This window comes from Amia ocellicauda, chromosome 11 (assembly GCF_036373705.1).
Source record: "Amia ocellicauda isolate fAmiCal2 chromosome 11, fAmiCal2.hap1, whole genome shotgun sequence".
In the NCBI taxonomy this organism is placed as follows: Eukaryota; Metazoa; Chordata; class Actinopteri; order Amiiformes; family Amiidae; genus Amia; species Amia ocellicauda.
The window spans coordinates 2,313,521-2,333,390 of NC_089860.1; the positions used below are offsets into that span (position 1 = coordinate 2,313,521).

A 19,870-nucleotide genomic window follows, 5' to 3' on the forward strand; every position below is an offset into this window, starting at 1 on the left:
ACTGCAGAGCTGTATCCTGGTAATGGGGTATTAGCTTAATACTCTTTAAAAAGTGTTTATTATTATTATTATTATTATTATTATTATTATTATTAATTTAGTTAAATGGTTAATTTACACATGAATGTAGTTCAATTTAGTCGGTCTCACGTCCTCCGATTAATCTGGAGCCATGGTAACCCTAAACATAGCAGAGACTGTCCACAAACACCGAGAGCGATGTGTCAAAATGACAGAAATGGGAAACTAGGCGAGCGTCTTGGAATATGTCTTTGACGCCACAGAATACTATTTCCACCTCAGCTATTTCCGCCACGCGTTTTCTAAATGTCGCTGCTGTTTTCTCTGGGATGTGTCGGTGTTTTTTTGAATGCCGCTGTCATGTTTCATATGTTTCCACCCCTTTCTCTCCACTGGTTGCTGACGTGTTTTCAAAGTTACCGCCCCCTCTCTTCTGAGGTTGCTGCAACGTCCTGTTAACGAATTTAATTTGCTTTTGCACTCCTCGGCTTCCGTACTGTTCATCTCATCTGGAGCCCAAATGCTGAAATCTGCAATTATATTAAACAAAGGGAAACAAATGTATACATTTTATTGTTTTTTAATGTTTTATGATAACACTGCTGTTGACAACAAATGAGAAGGACATATTCTGAAAATATGAAATTGATCTACATCAAATAGTAGGATTCTTAGACACTACCTGATTTAGATGGTCTTACTGTAAGCGGACTAGATCAACCTTAATTATCCCTGATCAATCCTAACCTTCAAGCAGGTCTGGAAAAGTCCATTGTCAATTATCAAGTAATTTCAGGGATCATTTTATTTTATTTTATTTAGTATTGCCACACTGTGGAGGTTAAGCCAGTTTAAGCACAGCATCCAGTGCATGGACACTTCACATGTGGCCGACAGCAACTTGATCATTCTTTATTATCCATTAAATTAATCTTTGTTGTGGTGTGATCAAAAGATAACAAATATTTGTTTTGGTAGCTTTCAAAGAAAACAAGAAGCTTGATAAATATGACATCGTTTTTTGGAGGAAAATACCTATACCCTTATAAATGTTTACTGTGGTAAAAAAAAAATGTTTACTTAAACAAAGTGAAGAATATTTAGTGGAATTATGGTTGAGCATGGGAGGTATTGACAGTAAAATATTATCCTAAGCATTGAAAACAATGTGCTTAACTTGTAAGAGTAGTTTTCCCACTGACTGATTCATCCTGATGAATTATACCATACTTACTGTGGTTGAACACTGACTATTAAGATTTTAAATGTTGTCAGATTTTTAAAAAATCTAAGGAATTGCAACTACCCACATTGACTGAGACAAATTTAATTTTCTCAGAATTCCCAAATAACATGAGAATGAGAATTGCAGTCATGTTGATCTGTATCATGTTTTATAAAAAATAAATGTGGTAGTATGTAATTAAAGCTATCTTAACAAAATATATGTAATAGAATTTTAGTTTTTAAACTAAGCTCTCTTAATGTGTACAGTGATTTTATTTCAATACATTTACAAAACAAAATGTGATATTTAAAAACTCTTGACTAAATAAAATATGATTTTAAGCCAGTTTTTTTCAGATTTACAGTCTTTTACCAAACATTTTTACAGCTTTTGTGGACTAGTGTCATTCTCTTTTTCCACAGTTTTTTTTTTTTTTTTTGTCAATTAAAGACATAAGAATATTATCTTTGACCAAATAAGCTCATCATTAGTGAATTAACACCTGCAGCCCTTAGTGGTTGGCAATCAGTAATTTAGGCAATTGCAATTATGTAGCATTTTCCTTGTCTTCATGGATCATTAACTGAAAATGTATTGCAACATTAAAAATATTTAAAAAAAAACACTTTCTATGACACTTTGATATATTCATACTGTGAGGCAGTTCAGAATAATTTTAAAATGGATAACATTTAACAAAAAGTGAAATATTATTTTTAATATTATTTATACAACTATTCTTGTTTGTTTTCCTTTGCTTCTTGAGATGACTACAGTGCCGCATGTGTTAAACTTGTCTCATCTGTTTCCTTTTGCAGACATAATATCTTTACCAGCCCTTGTATTCAGCCGGAATCCTAATTTTCCTACTTGAGGAAGCGACGCAGCCTCCTCTGCAGAAAAGAGTTGACATGAATGAAGAAAACAACAGCGCTGTGCCCTTTGTTTCAGAAACAGAAAGTGCCTCACAGGAGCTCGCCGCTAATGTCATTGCAAATGGAAACTCAGACATAGGTCATAGCACTCTCCTGAAGACCGAGGACGGGCAGGGGAACAGAGAGGAGGGGCAGGAGGGACAGAGCTTTGGGATCGAGCAAAACAGCAACACGTCTGAGAATGCAGGGACTGTAGCAGCCAAAGTGTCAGGACTGAGGAATGAAGTGCAGGATGCAGGAAGAATTCAGGAGCAAAGTGATAAAGAATGCAGCACTTCCTCCAGTGATCCATTCAGCAGAAGCTCCCTGAATGGCCTGGAATGGTGCACTGAAGTGGCAGCTGAAAGCAGGCCCTTCATGAACGGCGGGTTGAAAGAGACAGAGGATGAGAGAGAAGACAGCAACGAGCCAATGTCTGAAAATAAGTTCAGGTAATATTAAGAAATGGCATGGTCTCATTATTCATTATTGTATTTGAAAATTACAATGGTTACAATGATTGAAGTATATCATATTAGGTGTATAACAAAATTAAGTTAATGCAGGAAACGGTGGATAAACATCACAGGAACACAAATGGAATGCAATAAATATACAGTGAAGAGCAATATAAGAGTTAATAGGTGTGAAACAGAAGCACAATTTAGGAAAGTGCACATAATGTAGAAAGTTACATTTAGTTTTAATTTTATTGAGACATGTTTTTCAATATAACATAATGTGCTCTAATGACAAAGAGAGAGAGAGGGAGAGAGAAGGAGATTCTGGAAATTAGCTAAGACTATAATTTGATAATAGGCATCTTAAGTAACAACAGACCTGAAAAAATCCAGTTACCGATCAGTCAACTGTATACACACTGCTGTTGAGTAAGCAAACCATTCACCTTGCCGTTCATGGTTAGTGTTCATAGGAATATAGCAAAACAGTATTTCATTATTGAGGAACAAAGGGGGTTCAGGAACTGGGTCTGCTTGAAGCATTAAACGTATGCTTGAAATACACATTTAGGCCTAGGAAGAGTTAACCAAGAATAACATATGTAAAATGTAAATTAAAATACATATTCCCATTGTTAAGTTGAGCAGTTTTGACATTCAAACTTAGAAAAAAATTATAATAATTTCTAACTTCATAGATTAAAATTATTAATAGTATTTATTAGAAGTATCTGTTCTTAATATGTACTTTGTTTTGATACATTTTTATTTTTTATGAATACATATTAAAACAACTATTCCTTCATAATAGAAACAATACACACACATTATATATACATACACCGATCAGCCATAACATTATGACCACCTGCCTAATATTGTGTAGGTCCCCCTTTTGCCGCCAAAACAGCCTTGACCCATCGAGGCATGGACTCCACTAGACCTCTGAAGGTGTGCTGTGGTATCTGGCACTAAGATGTTAGCAGCAGATCCTTTAAGTCCTGTAAGCTGCGAGGTGGAGCCTCCATGGATCGGACTTGTTTGGCCAGCACATCCCACAGATGCTTGATTGGATTGAGATCTGGGCAATTTGGAGGCTAAGGCAACACCTTGAACTTGTGATTCATCAGACAAGGACACCTTCTTCCATTGCTCTGTGGTCCAGTTCTGATGCTCACGTGCCCATTGTAGGCACTTTCGGCAGTGGACAGGGGTCAGCATGGGCACCCTGACTGGTCTGCAGCTACGCAGCCTCATATGCAAAACAAACTGTGATGCTCTGTGTGTTTTGACACCTTTCTATCAGAACCAGCATTGACTTTTTCAGCAATGTAGCTCATCTGTTGGATCGGACCACATGGGCCAGCCTTCGCTCTCCACGTGCATCAGTGAGCCTTGGCCATCCATGAACCTGTCACTGGTTCACCGCTTTTCCTTCCTTGGACCACTTTTGATAGGTACTCACCATTGCAGACCAGGAACACCCCACAAGAGCTGCAGTTTTGGAGATGCTCTGACCCAGTCGTCTAGCTGTCACAATTTGGCCCTTGTCAAAGTCGCTCAGATCCTTACACTTGTCAATTTTTCCTGCTTCTAACACATCAACTTTGAGGAAAAAAAATTCACTTGCTGCCTAATATATCCCACCCACTGACAGGTGCCATGATAACGAGATTATCAGTGTTATTCACTTCACCTGTCAGTGGTCATAATGTTATGGCTGATCGGTGTATATATTTTGTCACTTTGATAAATACAATGAATACATTCATATTTGCTGAAAATACCTTTTAGAAAGAAAGTTTACAAACGAGAGTAGGCCATTCGACCCGTTCGTATATTAATTTAAATCATTCGCCTGCAGGGTTTATTTTTGAACATTGTAGCCCATTCTTCCCACTTCAGGCAAACCACGGTGCCATTGTAAATACATTAGCTGGGCAGCTAAGCAAGTCTGATCACAAAGCAAAACGGAAATCCAGCCCTGTAAATATAATTATTTTATTATGATTATTATTATTTATTTATTAGCAGATGCCCTTATCCAGGGCGACTTAGAAAATATAAGCGCAATACAACGTGCAAAAATACAGTGCTGTTCAAATTCCAATTACAAATTCCAATTTACATATTACAGTGCAATTCAAACCACAATACATTTTACAAATTTCAATTTGCACAAGTGTATATAATAAATGAGGTCTTACATCCTGGATTGTAAAAGCCGAGTGCAGACATGATGTTAGGTCACAGTCAAGGGCTAAGGGAAAGGGAGCATAGGGGAAATCAAAATAACAATACGAGTACTAGTAACGCAAGGCAAGTAGTATGATCAAACGTTGTAAAGTGCTATCTTACAGCAGAATGAATGACTAAATTACAAGTAGAGTCTGAAAAGATGCGTCTTGAGTAATCGCCAGAAGGAGGTCAGGGACTCTGCTGTTTTGACTTAGGGGCCAGGGATGAAAAACAGCGAGCTCTGGAGGAATGGGAGTGGAGAGGAGGCAGAGTTAGTCTTCTGGCACCGGAAGACCGCAGTGGTCTGGAGGAGATGTATGGAGAGATGAGGGTCTGCAGGTAACTTGGTGCAGTATGTTTGAGACAGCGGTAGAGGAGGGTCAGTGTCTTGAACTGAATGTGTGCCGGTATCGGGAGCCAGTGGAGGGAGCGGAGCAGTGGAGTAGCGTGTGTGAATTGGGGCAGAGAGAACACCAGACAAGCTGCAGAGTTCTGGATGAGTTGGAGCGGGTGGGTAGTAGTTGCAGGCAGGCTGGCCAGGAGGGAGTTGCAGTAATCCAGGTGGCAGAGGACCAGTGACTGGACGAGCAGCTGAGTCGAGTAGTAGGTGAGGAAGCGTCGGATTCGGCGTATGTTGCTCAGGAAGAATCTGCAGGTGCGTGTCAGTGTGGTGATGTGCTGGGTGTAGTAGAGTGCAGGATTGAGGGTGACTCCTAGGTTCTTAGAGAAGAGGGAGAGAGTGTCATAGATTCCCAGGGGATTGAGATGGAGAGGTCAGCAGAAGGTGAGGAAGAGAGGGGTAAGAAGAGGAGATCAGATTTGGAGAGGTTGAGCTTGAGGTGGTGTGAGTGCATCCAGGCAGAGATAGCAGACAAGCAGGAAGAGATACGAGAGGGGATGAGGGTGTCGGATGAGGGAAAAGACAGGAAGATCTGGGAATCATCTAGGTAAAAATGGTAAGAGAAACCATGGGATGCGATGAGGGGGCCCAGGGAGCGAGTGTAGAGAGAGAACAGGAGGGGGCCCAGGACGGAGCCTTGGGGTACGCCTGTGAGGAGAGGTTGGGGGGTGGATGAGGAACCTCACCATGTCACTTGGAAGGTCCAAGTGGAGAACTTAGGAGGTAGGAGGAGAACCAGATGAGAGCAGTCCCAGAGATTCCAAGGTCAGCGAGACAGAGAGGAGGATGGAGTGATTGACAGTGTCAAATGCTGCAGAGGGATCAAGGAGAATGAGGACCTAGGAGAGGGAGGCTCCCCAAGCACAGCTGAGGGAGTCTGTGACTGCCAGGAGGGCAGTCTCAGTGGAGTGAGCTGTGCGGAAGCCGGATTGCAGAGGATCAAGGAGTGAGTGATGGGAAAAAAATGCGGAGAGCTGATGGTGAACAGCACACTCAAGGGTCTTTGAGAGGAAGGGGAGAAGGGAGACAGGGCAGTAGTTCTGAGGAGAGGTGGGGTCAAGGGTATGTTTCCTGAGGAGAGGGATGACAGCAGCTTGTTTAAATGTAGAGGGGAAACAGCCAGAGAGGAGTGAGGAGTTGAGGATTGAGGAGATGAAGGGGAGTAAATCAGGAGCAGTCGCTTGGAGGAGGCGAGTGGGGAGAGGGTCCAGGGCACACGTTGTAGGTTTGTGACCTAGGAAGAGAGAGGAAAGTTCAGAGTCCGAGAGAGGTGAGAATGAAGAAAAGGAAGGTTGGTCGGTGGAAGACTTGGGAGGGATTGAAAAGGAGGGGGGACTGTTAAAGAGCATGCGGATGTCTGTGATCTTGGAGGAGAAGAAGGAGGCAAAATCATCTGCATTTAGGGACAAGGGAGGAGGTGGAGGGCGAAGAGGGAGGATAAGGTGGAGTAGAGTTTGCGGGGGTCGTTGACCGTGGATTCAAGGAGTGATTGGAAGTAAGACTTGGTGAGTGAGGAGGAGAATGTGGACAGTACGGAGCGGTAGGGTTTTGAGGACAGCTGGTAGTTTGGACCACATCCACTTCTGTTTTGTACCGTCCGTGCCATGGAAGTCCGTCGGCACCTCGGTTAATTTTGGCTTTTCACATATGACTACTAGTCATTTAATGTTGGTTTTTGTTCACAGGAATTTTCCTCCACAGCGAGAGCGCAAACTGGCCTAAGAGAGAGACGTAAGAGACCTCGCCCATGACAGGGGCTCCTCTGCTGGCTTGTGCCCGCACCACAGCCCGCAACTGTGGATGTAGGAGGTCTCACTCTTCCAGTTTTCTGGATTGAGCTCTACTGTGCTCACTCAACCAGGGTAGTGGTCCTTGCGTATCGCCACCACATCGTCAGGTTGTTCTCCTCTCCAAGCGAGGGTGGGGCTTCAGTGGATCCTTCTCTCCACCTGGCCCTCAGCCCCTCTGTCTCCTCTGTCAGGCCACCGACTGCTGAGGCTCGTGCCCCAGTGCTGGCCGTGACAATTAGGGGACAGGGAGGGAGGCCTGCAGAGAGGCGTACCTGGGCCCCCTGCCCTTCTTCTTCCTCAACATCATCGCTCCCGTCTCTGCCGAGACACCAGAACGGGGATCAGAGCTCCGCGGTCAGGGGGCGAGATGCTGTCATCCTGGCTCTCAACACCCTACTCGCTACACAGATGGCCCAGACGGCACCCCCTCCTCCCCCTTCCCCTCCTCCTCAGCCTGGCATTCCATCGGTAGTGCCCATGGAGTCAGAGGGGATGTCACCTGATTTGGAGGCAGACCTGAGGGAGGATGCGGCTTTTCCCCCTCTTCCCCCCACAGGTGAGGATCTCATTCCTGCTCTGGCAGGACGCCAGCTGTAGTTCTGGGTAGTCGCTCAGTGGGCTGTGGAGTCCCTCCAGATCGTCTGGCTAGTGGACCACACCCCCTCGCCCCCCTGCCCTCCAGATTTGAGAGATGGGATTAGTTGCAGTGTCCTACGTTGGCCCTTCCGCTACTGCCTGATCTCCTGGAGGGGCTACACTCCACCTGGGACCACCTGGCGACGGCCCCCACCCAGGCATGGGCAGGCGAGGTCAACGCCAGGACCCAAGGTGCACAGGAAGCAGGACTGGTGGATTTTCCCTGTGTCAATTCGCTAGGAACCTTGCCCCCCCTTTCTGCGACGCCAAGGGACATGTCCTGTCCTAACAGGCAGTGCAGGGTCACTGAGGCAATGCTCAGCCGAGCATATGAGGCTGGAGCCCAGGTGGCCTGCCTACACAATACAGAGGTTTTGCTGGCCCTCTATATTGCTCAGCTGGCGGAGGCACACCATCAAATTTGGCTGTCCCAGGTGAGGCGAGTCCCGGATGCAGACAGGACCTGGTTGATGGACGCTCCCCATCTCTCCCGGGTTTACATTTGGACCATCTGTGGAGGCATGCTGGCGTGCTCCCTCCAGGAGTTGGAGCAGTCGCTACAGCTCGCCAGAGTGTACACCCAGGCAGCACCTCTGGGTCAGGCCCGCAGTAAACCTGCAGGGTCTAGACAGCCAGCCCCCAGGCAGCAGCAACCCAGCCCTCCTGCTGATCTTTGCCAGCACCTCACCAGCAGGCAGGCGCCTATCCAGGCCTGCTGCGGTAGAGCCTGGCCAAATGCCAGGAACCATGACAAGAGGACAGGTAACTCCATTCCAGCAGCCTCTGGCCCACCCATACACCCCCCAGCAACTCTCAAGTTGGCACCTCTGCACCCAGGACTCCTGGGTGCTCCAAAATATAACAGTTAGCTACTCCCAACTGTTTCAGGCCTCTCTCTTGGAGATCTGCGCAATCTGCAAAGTACCCCCTCCGAGGCAGCATACTTCCTAATGCCCAAGAAAGATGGCGGTTTCCATCCCATCTTGGGTCTGAGGTACCTGATTCGCCACCTCAGAGATTGGTTCACCTTAGTGGATTTGAAAGATGCGTACTTTCACATCCCCGTTGCACAGGTGCACAGGAAGTTTCTCCACTTGCATTGCCAGGGGGTCCACATCCTCAATTATCTAGAGGACTGGCTGGTCTGTTCGAACTCCAGGGAGCAGGTTCAGAGCCACACAAGCCTGATCCTCGACCACCTCTCTGAGTTGGGAATTCGGGTCAACAGAGAGAAGAGCTGTCTTGTGCCAACCTAGCAGGCGCAGTTCCTCAGACTGCGCCTCAATTCCATCGCCATGCTGTCCATGCTGGTGCCAGAGAGAGTTAGCACTATAAACGCGTGTCTCTTCCATTTCTGGTTGAGACCCCATGTCAGGGTGTCCCTTTGCCAGAGGCTGCTGGGCCTTCTAGTGGCTGCGTCTCACACCCTCCCCCTCGGCCTTCTTCATCTAAGGCCTCTGCAGTGGTAACTCAAAAGATGCACTGCCAAACACTTTTACTTATTTTTATACTGCACACAACTACAGGGTGTTCTGCACACAGAAAGCAGTGCCACAAATGCACTGGGGTGGGGGGGGTGACTCAAACCCCTCAACCCTAGCAAACTCAACCACTTGCATGCCACCACATGGGGAATTCCCATCACAGTTGATTATTATATAGCCCAGAACTATGAACTTTTTCTTACAACACTTTTGACTTATTTAAACAAGCTAGTTTGTGTTAAATGTATATACAGGAACTTACCATGATAATTATACCAGGAGGAAGCCTAAGCTTTTGTGAAAAAACCTACCTTGCAGAACGTGATATGCTATAACAAACTAGTAACCTTTCTGTTGAGTTTTAGGTCTTCTCAACTGTTATCAGTAGCAGATAGTGTGCCAAAAGCTGTTTTTTGAATGGGTGAAAAATACTGACTTGCCAGTGTAGCATAATTTCACAAGAGGCAGGTTTTTAACTGAATCATGTGGCACCAAAACAACCATTTAGTATACTCAAATGTCACTGTGTAAGGAAGAATCCACAACCAAAATGAAAGGGATATCACTATATACTGGAACGTCTCAGTAAATTGTGTGAGACCATGTTCAGTCTAGAATACTTCATCCCCTCTAATCATGAAGACAAAATAGGATTTAGTGATGAATTCTGCAGCATCAAACAGTGTGCAATGCAATATTGCATTCATGATGTAACATGAAAGATTGAATGGATTTTTGTACAAAATTGAAAACATCTGCATGCACTGTATGCTCCTCATTGCTTGGAAGTGGTTTAACAAGTGAATATGGTTTAATTGTATTTGCACTGCCATGTTAAATTGGTGGATTAAACACAGGTAAATAATTAACAGAATTAACAGGCTTGTAATGCCGCACTATGTTTCAAAGATTCGTTTACAGTCTATCTGCTGCAGAGATAGCCTATACATAACTCCCAGAGATCAGTTGTGTACCTGATTGTACAAATGATCCTGGAAACACATAAAGATCTTGCCTGAAGCAGTAGTTTTCCTTGGCCTTTTGCTTAATACTAAATTACACACTTTGGGGGGTGAAGCTCTGCATGTCCTTCACTACACTGACTCATTTGCCTTTTATATAGATTTTTTCCCTCAGATTTTATTATTTCTAGGTGAAAATATGCTATATGTAGTTGCAGCTTGTCTACCTTGATGCGTGGGCACAGTTGTTCATTCCACTAGTCTTTGTTGGCCTCTGTAGAATTACACATGACTGTTCCATCTACTCTGCATCTTTCTTTTCATATTATGTCTCAAAAATGTCTGTATGACATTCAGTGTTTTTTTTTTCCACAGCTTTTTCGAGCATGTGTTTTTTTCTCCCTTCTCATTGTAATTTTTACACACAGTATTTTTATGGCTACCAACTTTCAGTGACAACAGTCTTTTGTGCACATAAACAAATTAATTAACTGTGAGATCGACAAATTATGAGACCACGTAAAACACTGGCTTGCTGAATGGCTAACTGACAAGTTAGTTGCTTTAAAAAACAATAACTTAGTAAACATCCTAAATATATCTGTGATATTTCATTATTTTATGTTTAACAACTTTTTCCAGTGAGACTGTATATTCAATTTACAGTGAAAATTGTTATTTTTGTAATGAAAGCATAAGTGGAATCATGCAACCATCTGTTAGTATGATCTGATGTCCAATTTAACACAATTTAACAACTATAATAGTTAAGAAAGTATCAGAAGACAGAGATATGTTTGAGAGTTAGGTATACATGTTGTGTGCCTATATAAGGGCTAGTGGTGTACTGGATGATTTTTTTCTTCTGTGATTAACCGATTTTTTTTTTTTTTTTTTTTTTTAGTAATTCATAAAAATCAATTTACATTACTTAAATAATTTATATTGATCAGATAATTATTTCTGCATGGTATAATTAATTCAAGGATGGAATACTCCCACTTCTAAGGTAACCTTATTATTACCTTACAATAACTAAACAAACAAAATATTAATACCATTAAAATGTAAACCTGACAAAAAACACAAGGTAGTTGTGAAAAATATTTAAATAAATCTAGTAGACATTCACTTAAATGTGTATTTAGCATTACAGAAACACTCAATCTTTCCTGAAGGGAACAAAAACAAGTATTTTTAAGGAAATGGGTTCTAGAAAATTGCTCATATGAACAAGCTGTAACATAGGCAAACATGTTATGAAACACACATTGTTTCACGTTACTATGCAACACCAGCATACCAATGCAATGTATCTTTTGTGTCACAATAGTATGGAGTGAATTCACTGTCAAAATTAGAGATCCCAGAAATACAAAATTGTAAGTGTAAAATAGAACTTTATGCACTTGTGTTTTTTATTTTATGCTCAGAATTGCATTTTGCACTCATTCCATATCCTTTTCACATTAACAGTTTTGTCTCCCAGCTTTGACACAGGAGAGTATCATTACATCATGTATCTTATAAACTATAGAACTATAACTATATATTTTTATGACCTTGTAAATCACTGTAGATAAAGGCTTCAGCTGAATGTAATAATAATAATAATAATAATAATAATAATAATAATAATAATAATATAATAATAATAATAATAATAATAATAATAATAATAATAATAATGTGATACATAGCCAAATGTCTGGTGATCTAATAATTCTTAGGTCTAGGATGTTGTGATAGTTAAGGGAATAAATAATTAGAATTAGAATAACCACATATCAGGAACAGTTGATACTAGATGTTTATTGTGTTTCTAAAGGTGTTAACACACGTTAATTGTAGGCATTAATGCATTTACAATGCTTTGTACAGAAACCTACTAATAAATGCATGGGTTAATGCAGGCTTGAATGTTTTCTTGTTTCAGCTGCATTATTGGTTAACTAAAATATGTTCTGTAGCAAAAAAGCCTGATGACTTACAAATATTACAAGGCTTACGGATCATGCTTTCTATTTAAAATGTTATTGTTGGATTTGTATTTTCAAAAATGTGACCTGGTTTCATTTCATGTTTTTGAAAGAAAGATGACGAAAGATGCCTATACATGCAACAACATTTCTGGAGGGCCAGGCCCTCCTGGTTCCTCCGATAGAGCCAGGCCTGGTTGTGGTGACAATATTTAATCTTTAATTGTACAGAATCATATTTTGTAGGCCGAAAAACATTCCACACAGTGCTAGAGATCAGATCTGACATTCTTCTCCTCAGCCTTGCTCCTTTTCCCTCCCCTGTCTGCCATTTCACTATATTTCACTGAATTACCATAGTAATATGTAAACACTTAGTTCTCATTAAGCAGTCAGAGCACATAAGGCACATTTAAAAATTACAGAAGTGCATAAGTTAAAATATACAGTTCATTTAAAATACAAATCATACATCCCAGTTCTTATAGGTAAGTACAGACATGATGTGGTGAAGTCCTAGGTAAGAGGTAATGGGAAGGGGGCATAGGGGAAATCATAAATGTGAACAATGTATGCGTAAGCAGCATAATGAAACAATTATATATAGTGCAAAATTACAGTCCCACAGAATCCCACAAAGCAGACAGCTCAAAACTATACATACATAAAGGCCTGGGAGAAGCTTTAATCCAATGGGCCTTCTGAAGATATCTGAGACAATTATAGACAGCTCTCAAAGAATTGATTTAATCACCAAATGTATGAATTTTGAATGTCTACATTTTACAGATCCAAGACTACCTTTGGTTGTTGAAAATTAAACCTTGTTTGTTTTTTGTGAAACTATTAGAATAACTACCATGTAGTTAAAAGTAGTCACACTCTTCACTTGAAACATTACTGTTCAGTGCTTATTTAATTTAAAAAAATGATCAGTATAGTTTTATTAATGATTTTTATGTTAATTATATTTATGTAAACAAATCACAGAATTCGCATTGTTTTGAACGGGTATGTATATTTTAAATGACAGCTATATACAGCTTGAAATTTCCACTTATTGGCAACTTTCACCATTGTCCTTGTTCAGGAATGCAGACAATGAGCCAGAAGATACAGACACTGATGCAGAGAAAGAAGGAGTGCAGCAGAGGGATAACCATGATGGCTTCAGTTCCACTTTTGAGAGAATTGTGGAGTCAGACCTCATGAGAGGAACCTACTACAGCAGCCTGGATTCCCTGGATGTCCTCTCCCTCACTGATGAGACAGACAGCTGCGTGAGTTTTGAGGCCCCGCTCACCCCACTCATCCAGCAGAGGGTAAAAGAAGGGCCTGAGCTGCTGGATCAGAAACTGGTGGCCCAGCAACATGACGTCCTGGAGCTCAGCACTGTGAATGAACAGGAGATGGAGCGAGAGGAGCCGGCAGAAATGAGGATAGGACATGGAGAGGCTGCCTCTGCGAGCCCCTTGCGCCACTCCATAACCAGCAGCAGATCTGAGAATGTTCTCAGTAGGTCCTCGCTAAAAGCCATCCCTAATGGATTTCACATCGATATTGATGGGCCAGTGGACGATGCCAGCAAGATCTCAAATTCCATCAGGTAAGATGTAGTTTTAAGAAATGCTGGGTTTTCATGATAATTCAGTTCATCAAAATGCTTTCAACTAATCCTTTAAATTAAGATTACAATGTAAACTCCTTAAGTAAAGTTCCAATTTTACTATACACACGAGGTCACTGATAAATTTAAGGAGCCAAGACTGCACAGTATTTGATGATCGTGTTCTATTTCATCATCCTGCCTAATTAAGTCACTTTCATTTTGTATTGTCTATTTGAGGGTTAATTTTAGTTGCAATGCCTAAAGCCAGATACTCCTGTGACATTGCTCTTACGTTCAGTTTTGTTTACTGCTAAATTAAGCCATGTTTACTAGGTATGTATCAGATTAAGTCAAATATTTGTCCTGCCCTTTAAATTCGAAGTACAAACCCAAATATTAATGTTTTTCATTTTATAGATTCTTCTTGCATCTACCCACTATCATGCGCTAGGTTTCTAGTTTGCAATTAGAGAAAACAAATTAGTAACTTAGTAACTTTTATTACTAATAAATATCATCATTATTACTTGTATAAGGTAAAGGGTGTTAATGGTTATTTAAATCTGTGTTCCTCATATACTTTCAAATATTCTTCCTGTTAACAGTTATATTCTTCATATCACATTACATTCACAGTTCAATCAAATGAGACTCAAATGCCTACGTGTGTGTAGTAATTCTGATCAAGCAAAATACATGAATTTGCATTTATCCTTGATCTTGCTATATTTAAAATATTGAGTGTGCAGAATGGAAGGCCACCCACAAAGTCAGAATCGAGCCTGAGATTTATGGAGCAGGATGTGCTATGGGTGAGATTGCGTGCCTGAATCAGAATACAACCCACAGACATTAAACCCTGCAGTCATATATCCTCATTTTCCCTAAAGTAATTTTTCACTAAAGTTTCAGGAAATCGTATATATTCTGAATTTCCTTTGAATGATTTACATTTCCTTTGTTTGAAGTTTGAATCATTTTCTTTTCTGAGCAAGTATCTTATCTTGAGTATCTTGACAATACAAGAGTTATTCGTATTTTTACCATTGTCAAATGGTAAAGTGAGGCAATCTTAGATGATCAACTAAGAAATATCAGAAATGGGTATTTCACATTGTAACTAAAGTTAATATTTTTTTTAAATGAAAGAAAGAGAGCATTTTGTTGTCTTGGAAAGTGATCATAACACTTAGAACCCTACATTAACATTATTTTAAAAGGTCATGCTCAGGGGTGGAAAGTAATGAATTACAACTACTCTTGTTCCTGTAATTGAGTAGCTTTTTCGTGTACTTGTGTTCGTGTTCAAATTTGGTAATTTTACTTTTACTTAAGTATGTTTTGAGTGAAGTACTTTTAAAAGGCATTCATTACAGAGTACAAATTTTGTAGGCTGTCATGGAAAAAAGTGTGTGATAGACAAATGGAACAATAACTGAAGAAACCATACATGCAAAGGTCAAGCATTCCACCCACAACATTCAACAGGCCAATCAAATTGTGTGTCGTGATGGTTACTGTTGGTCAGTTAATTAATCAAAGATTTGAAGTCAGTCCTCCAGTCCAGCAGCAGTAAGGTAAGTTAACTAGCTATCTAGCCACGAGTATTAGTCAGTAGGTGTGTACATTTTTTAATCAAAATCAAAGATCGATCGAAACAAGCGTTTGATTTCGACCATCGAATTTAAAGACGGGTCGTGATTATGTATGTATTTATTATAAACCAATATTAATTAAAGTATCAACAAAAACAAAACGACAGCAGACAGTAAATACCTTTTGTGTGTATGCATTTCACCCGCTTATCCATTATGTTACTAAATACTTTAATTAAATACCTATACTGCGTTCCAGTTGTAAACTCCTCAAAATTAATAAGTTATAAACACTTTCTTCTCCAGCTGCCGGACCTGCAGTTTATGCGGTAGGCTATACTGAATACAATCTGGGCTGTGTAATAACATTAGTCATTGTGAAAGAGTTATAATCGTGTTGATTCCTGAAACGTGATTCCTGAAACGTGATTTTTAGCAGATTTGCAACTGCTTTTCAATCTGCTGATCAATCTTGATCTGTTTGATCTGTATCTGTAGTGTTGAAAAGTGCATTTTCTGTATTGATGTACACATCTGTAAGGCCGAGCCATTTCAAAGCGCTTTCACGTTGCCAGGCTATGTTCCAGTTTTATGCTATTTTTATAAGTGGTTCTTTATGTTTTATAATTGTATATGTCTGCTAAGATATCTGCATACCAATTTATACACCAGTTTATACACCAATAATTGTATTATTATTTTTCTTGTTTACATATATGCTCTAGGTTTGATACACAACTGAAAAACAGGTGGTCTAGCTCGTCTGTCTGACCTGTCTGATCGGCTCAGCAGGTTTCTAATTTTAATTTTGATTTCAATCATGAAACTCCAGAACTGTTCATGCAAATCTACAACTACTTAAAGTCAATTAAAGTGTGTTTCATAAGCCCTTACTGTTAATTTACAGATAATACACTGTTATTGTTGATTTCCTGGCTGGCAGTGTTAAAATAATTGTTCGATTTTTGTCAAAAAAGGTTATTAATTTGGAGACAAGTGTGTGAAGAAAAATAAGAAATAAAATTCATAATAAACGAAAATTTTACTGAATCGAAAATGTGTGGAATCGTTACACCTTATTAGTGAGCAAAGGTTTGAATAGCTTTGTGACAAAACGTGATAAAAGCCAATTCCACACATAATTCAAGGTATTGCTATGGATATACTCCTAGAGGGTACCCTTTATGTCTTGTAATCCCAATGCTAAAAACTGTTTTGTGTTTTTTCAAAATGCAACATTTGACATTCCTGATTTATATCAAAACGCAATATATCCATGGTAGCCAATCAGCATCGCGCTCTATAGCACTGATCTCTGAAATGGTGAACGTTTCACACGATTTCAATGAATACATCATTCAGCAATGTTGACAACATATCAAACAATATCACACATTACACACCCATACTTAACAGCAGTATGCTCTTTGCAAAGAGATGTTTCTGTAAAATACAGCCTCCTGGCCAGAGTGCACATTTATGTAACAATAAAGTAACGGTTCTATTGATTTAAAAGTTTGTATTATTATTATTATTATTATTATTATTATTATTATTATTATTATTATTATTATTATTATTTCTAAATGGCTGTTGTTGATATTTATATAAATAAATACATATTCAGATGGGTGAGAAATTTTAAGAAAAACCTGAATAAATGAGTGGAGGAACATAAAGAATGTAGATACCTCCAAACAGGTGTACTGCATGATACAATTAAGCAATTAACATCCTATCATGCTCTGTGGCATGTATAAAAGTGCTGAGCAGGCCCAGATGACCTTGATTTAGGATCAAGATGGCAAGAGGAAAGGATCTAAGTGACTGAAAGAGAGGTCATTATTGGTGTACGAATAACAGGAGCTTCAGTCACAAAGACTGCTCAACTGGCTAGTGTTCCAATAGGAACAGTGACTAAAGTTACATCTGCATTTAGATCATTGGGAAAGATATCAGTAAATAGGGTTGGAAATTGTGGTGGAAAGTGCACATTCAATGACCGTGATGCTCGTGCATTACTGCGATATCTAAGGAAAAACAGAAGAGAAACTCTTTTAGTAGTTTCTGTATGGTAGTTAATTTCAAAGCAAAGACTCAACCATAAACACCAAGGGGCTTTCAAAAGAATCCTGGGTCATCGTTGTTGATAGGCACAGATCAGGAGATGGGTTTAAAAAATCACAGGCCTATATGGCACCAGCAAGACCCTGCCTAGAACAGGCTGTAACCCCAAGCTGGATGACAGAGCAAAAAGAAGACTGATCAGAAAGGCTACCAAGAGGCGAATGGTAATTCTGGAATAACTACAGGCTATTATGGTCAAGACTGGTCAAAGTCTGCATGGGACAACAATATCCGAAGCACTACACAAATCTGGCCTGTATGACAGTGTGGCAAGAATCCTGTTTGAAGTATGCAAAAATAAAACACTGTAGCCTGAATCTGTAGCCATGTGGCAAAAAGCAAAGGGGATCTTTTTAGCCTACATACAAAGCATTATGTTTGGAAAAACCCAACACAGCGCATCACTCAAAGAACACCATCGCAAGAAGCATGGTGGTGACAGCATCATGTTATGGGGATGTTTCTCATCAGCAGGGACTGGGGCACTAGAAGGTCAGGATAGAAGAGAAAATTAATGGACCAGAGTACGCGTATATAACATTTTATTTGTCGGATTTCATATGTTTGTAAATTATTCATAAATATCAATATTTTTTTTTTCTTTGTCAAAATTGATTGTCTGGAACCACCCTCCCCATTTTAACATTGTGTTTATGGGAAAATGTCTATAGACTTATGTCATTGGTCTCGGAAACAATTACAGCGTTATTTTCACAAATACTAAATAAAATGAAGTAGCCTTTAAAGTACATGTAGAAAACTAAAGTAAAAATAACCAGATGTATTGTGTTTATCTAAAGGTTTGTATAGAATATATTTTTGTATACTTTGAACTTGTAAATGTAAAAACATGTATTTCTTGAGTTTCTATCTTTCTAATATATATTGTAACACTGTAGGGCAGGCTCCAGGGAAAAGGTGGGAATTGTGCAAAGACAGCATTACAGAAGGAATAATAATGAAACACACTTGAGTCTGTGTCTTTACTGGTTCAAAAGTCAATACAACCCAAGGGAATCTTTAGTCTTATAGTCAGTTGAGGCAGGGGTTTGTTTCAGTTCGGGTTCTCATCCAGAAGTGTTGTCCAGTTCCTGAGGTCCAGTCCGTGTTAATTGTTGGGTGTTCAATTCCCTTTTCTCTTCCTCACCCCCACCACTATCCAGTCACTTCTGCCACAATCAAAGACAAATAATGACAGCACATGGCACAGGTAAATGGAGGTTGGGCTGATTAGGGTTCCAGACCAGCAAGTTTTTGGTGCCAGAAAAAGCAGCACCGAGCCAGTTCTTTTGCGGTGGAAAAGCAAAACATGGTTCCAAATTAGGCACCAGCTCCGAACTAGCACCGGCTCTTTGTCGGTGGAAAAGCGCTATTAGAGACTGAGGGAACTGAACCTTTTCACCCTGGAACAGAGGAGACTACATGGGGAATTGATTCAAGTCTTCAAAATCTTGAAAGGCATTGACCACATCAAACCAGAGGAGCTGGATCTGCAGGGACACACAGACCCGGGGACACAAATGGAAATTGGGAAACTTTAATATGTAATCTCCACATTTGCAGTGTCTTGGTGTCTCCGTGTACACACGTGATGTGATGCCATGATGGGTGTATTAGTTGTCTGCATCAGGGGCAGTAGTGAGGGCATGACCAGGGAAACCATGCTTCCAGAATTGAGGGGAGCATCTACTTCTTTCCCTTGTACTTGTACCTGACTAAGGTGGGGTGGAAAGCGACGTGCTTGTACATGGGCAGAGATGACATAACATTGGTGGAGGCTGGAAGTATTGACTTGCATGGGCTCTTCCTTCTTGGGAAAATTTCAAGAGATATGTACCATCTCCTCACAGTTGTAGCTTTTCCTGCTGTCTGTATCACAGAACCCTCTGCTTCTTGGCTTAGTTTCAGTTATGGGAATATGTTTCTGTATACCAAGTCCCACATCCATGTTGTTTCTCTCTCTCCATACCCGGGGTAGGTATGCAAATTTGGTAGGTCTTTCTTCGTCCTTCTTTGGAGGTGTGCTTTTCAAGGGTTGGTTTTTCTGTAGGGCTGGGTTTGAGTAGCTCCGCTGAGGCCCAACAGGTTGACAACCTTCTTCAGACTGTGAGGTAAACTCCGGATAAAGTGATCAATCACAGTTCTTTCCTCCACGACTCCAGGATCTATGGTCTCCAGTTCTAGTCACCTCCTCACTAAGTGGACCAGGTCGAACATCTGTGCCTTCTCCTTTTGGAGTGTCCAAGCACTCCCAATCACTCTGTGACTCCCAATTGTGCTAATATTTCCTTCTTCAATTTGTCATAATCATTGGCATCTGTTGCTTCCAAAATCCGACCATGCTTTTTGTGCTTCCCCACAAAGAAATGGAGCAAGCGTCCAGCCCATTTGGTCTTGAGCCACATTTCCCATCCTGCAGTGTGCTC

General features: G+C 40.6%; 1 protein-coding gene across 1 annotated transcript in view; it reads left to right on the forward strand.

The window, feature by feature from the left end:
- The window catches only part of psd2 (pleckstrin and Sec7 domain containing 2), a 189,838-nt gene that overhangs the window by 47,306 nt on the left and 122,662 nt on the right, over positions 1-19,870 (forward strand). Inside the window, exons 2-3 of the mRNA XM_066716375.1 lie at positions 2,068-2,615; positions 13,204-13,719. Of these exons, the coding sequence (XP_066572472.1) occupies positions 2,161-2,615; positions 13,204-13,719 (971 nt within the window). The 5' untranslated portion in view covers positions 2,068-2,160. The remainder of the gene's footprint in view (positions 1-2,067; positions 2,616-13,203; positions 13,720-19,870) is intronic.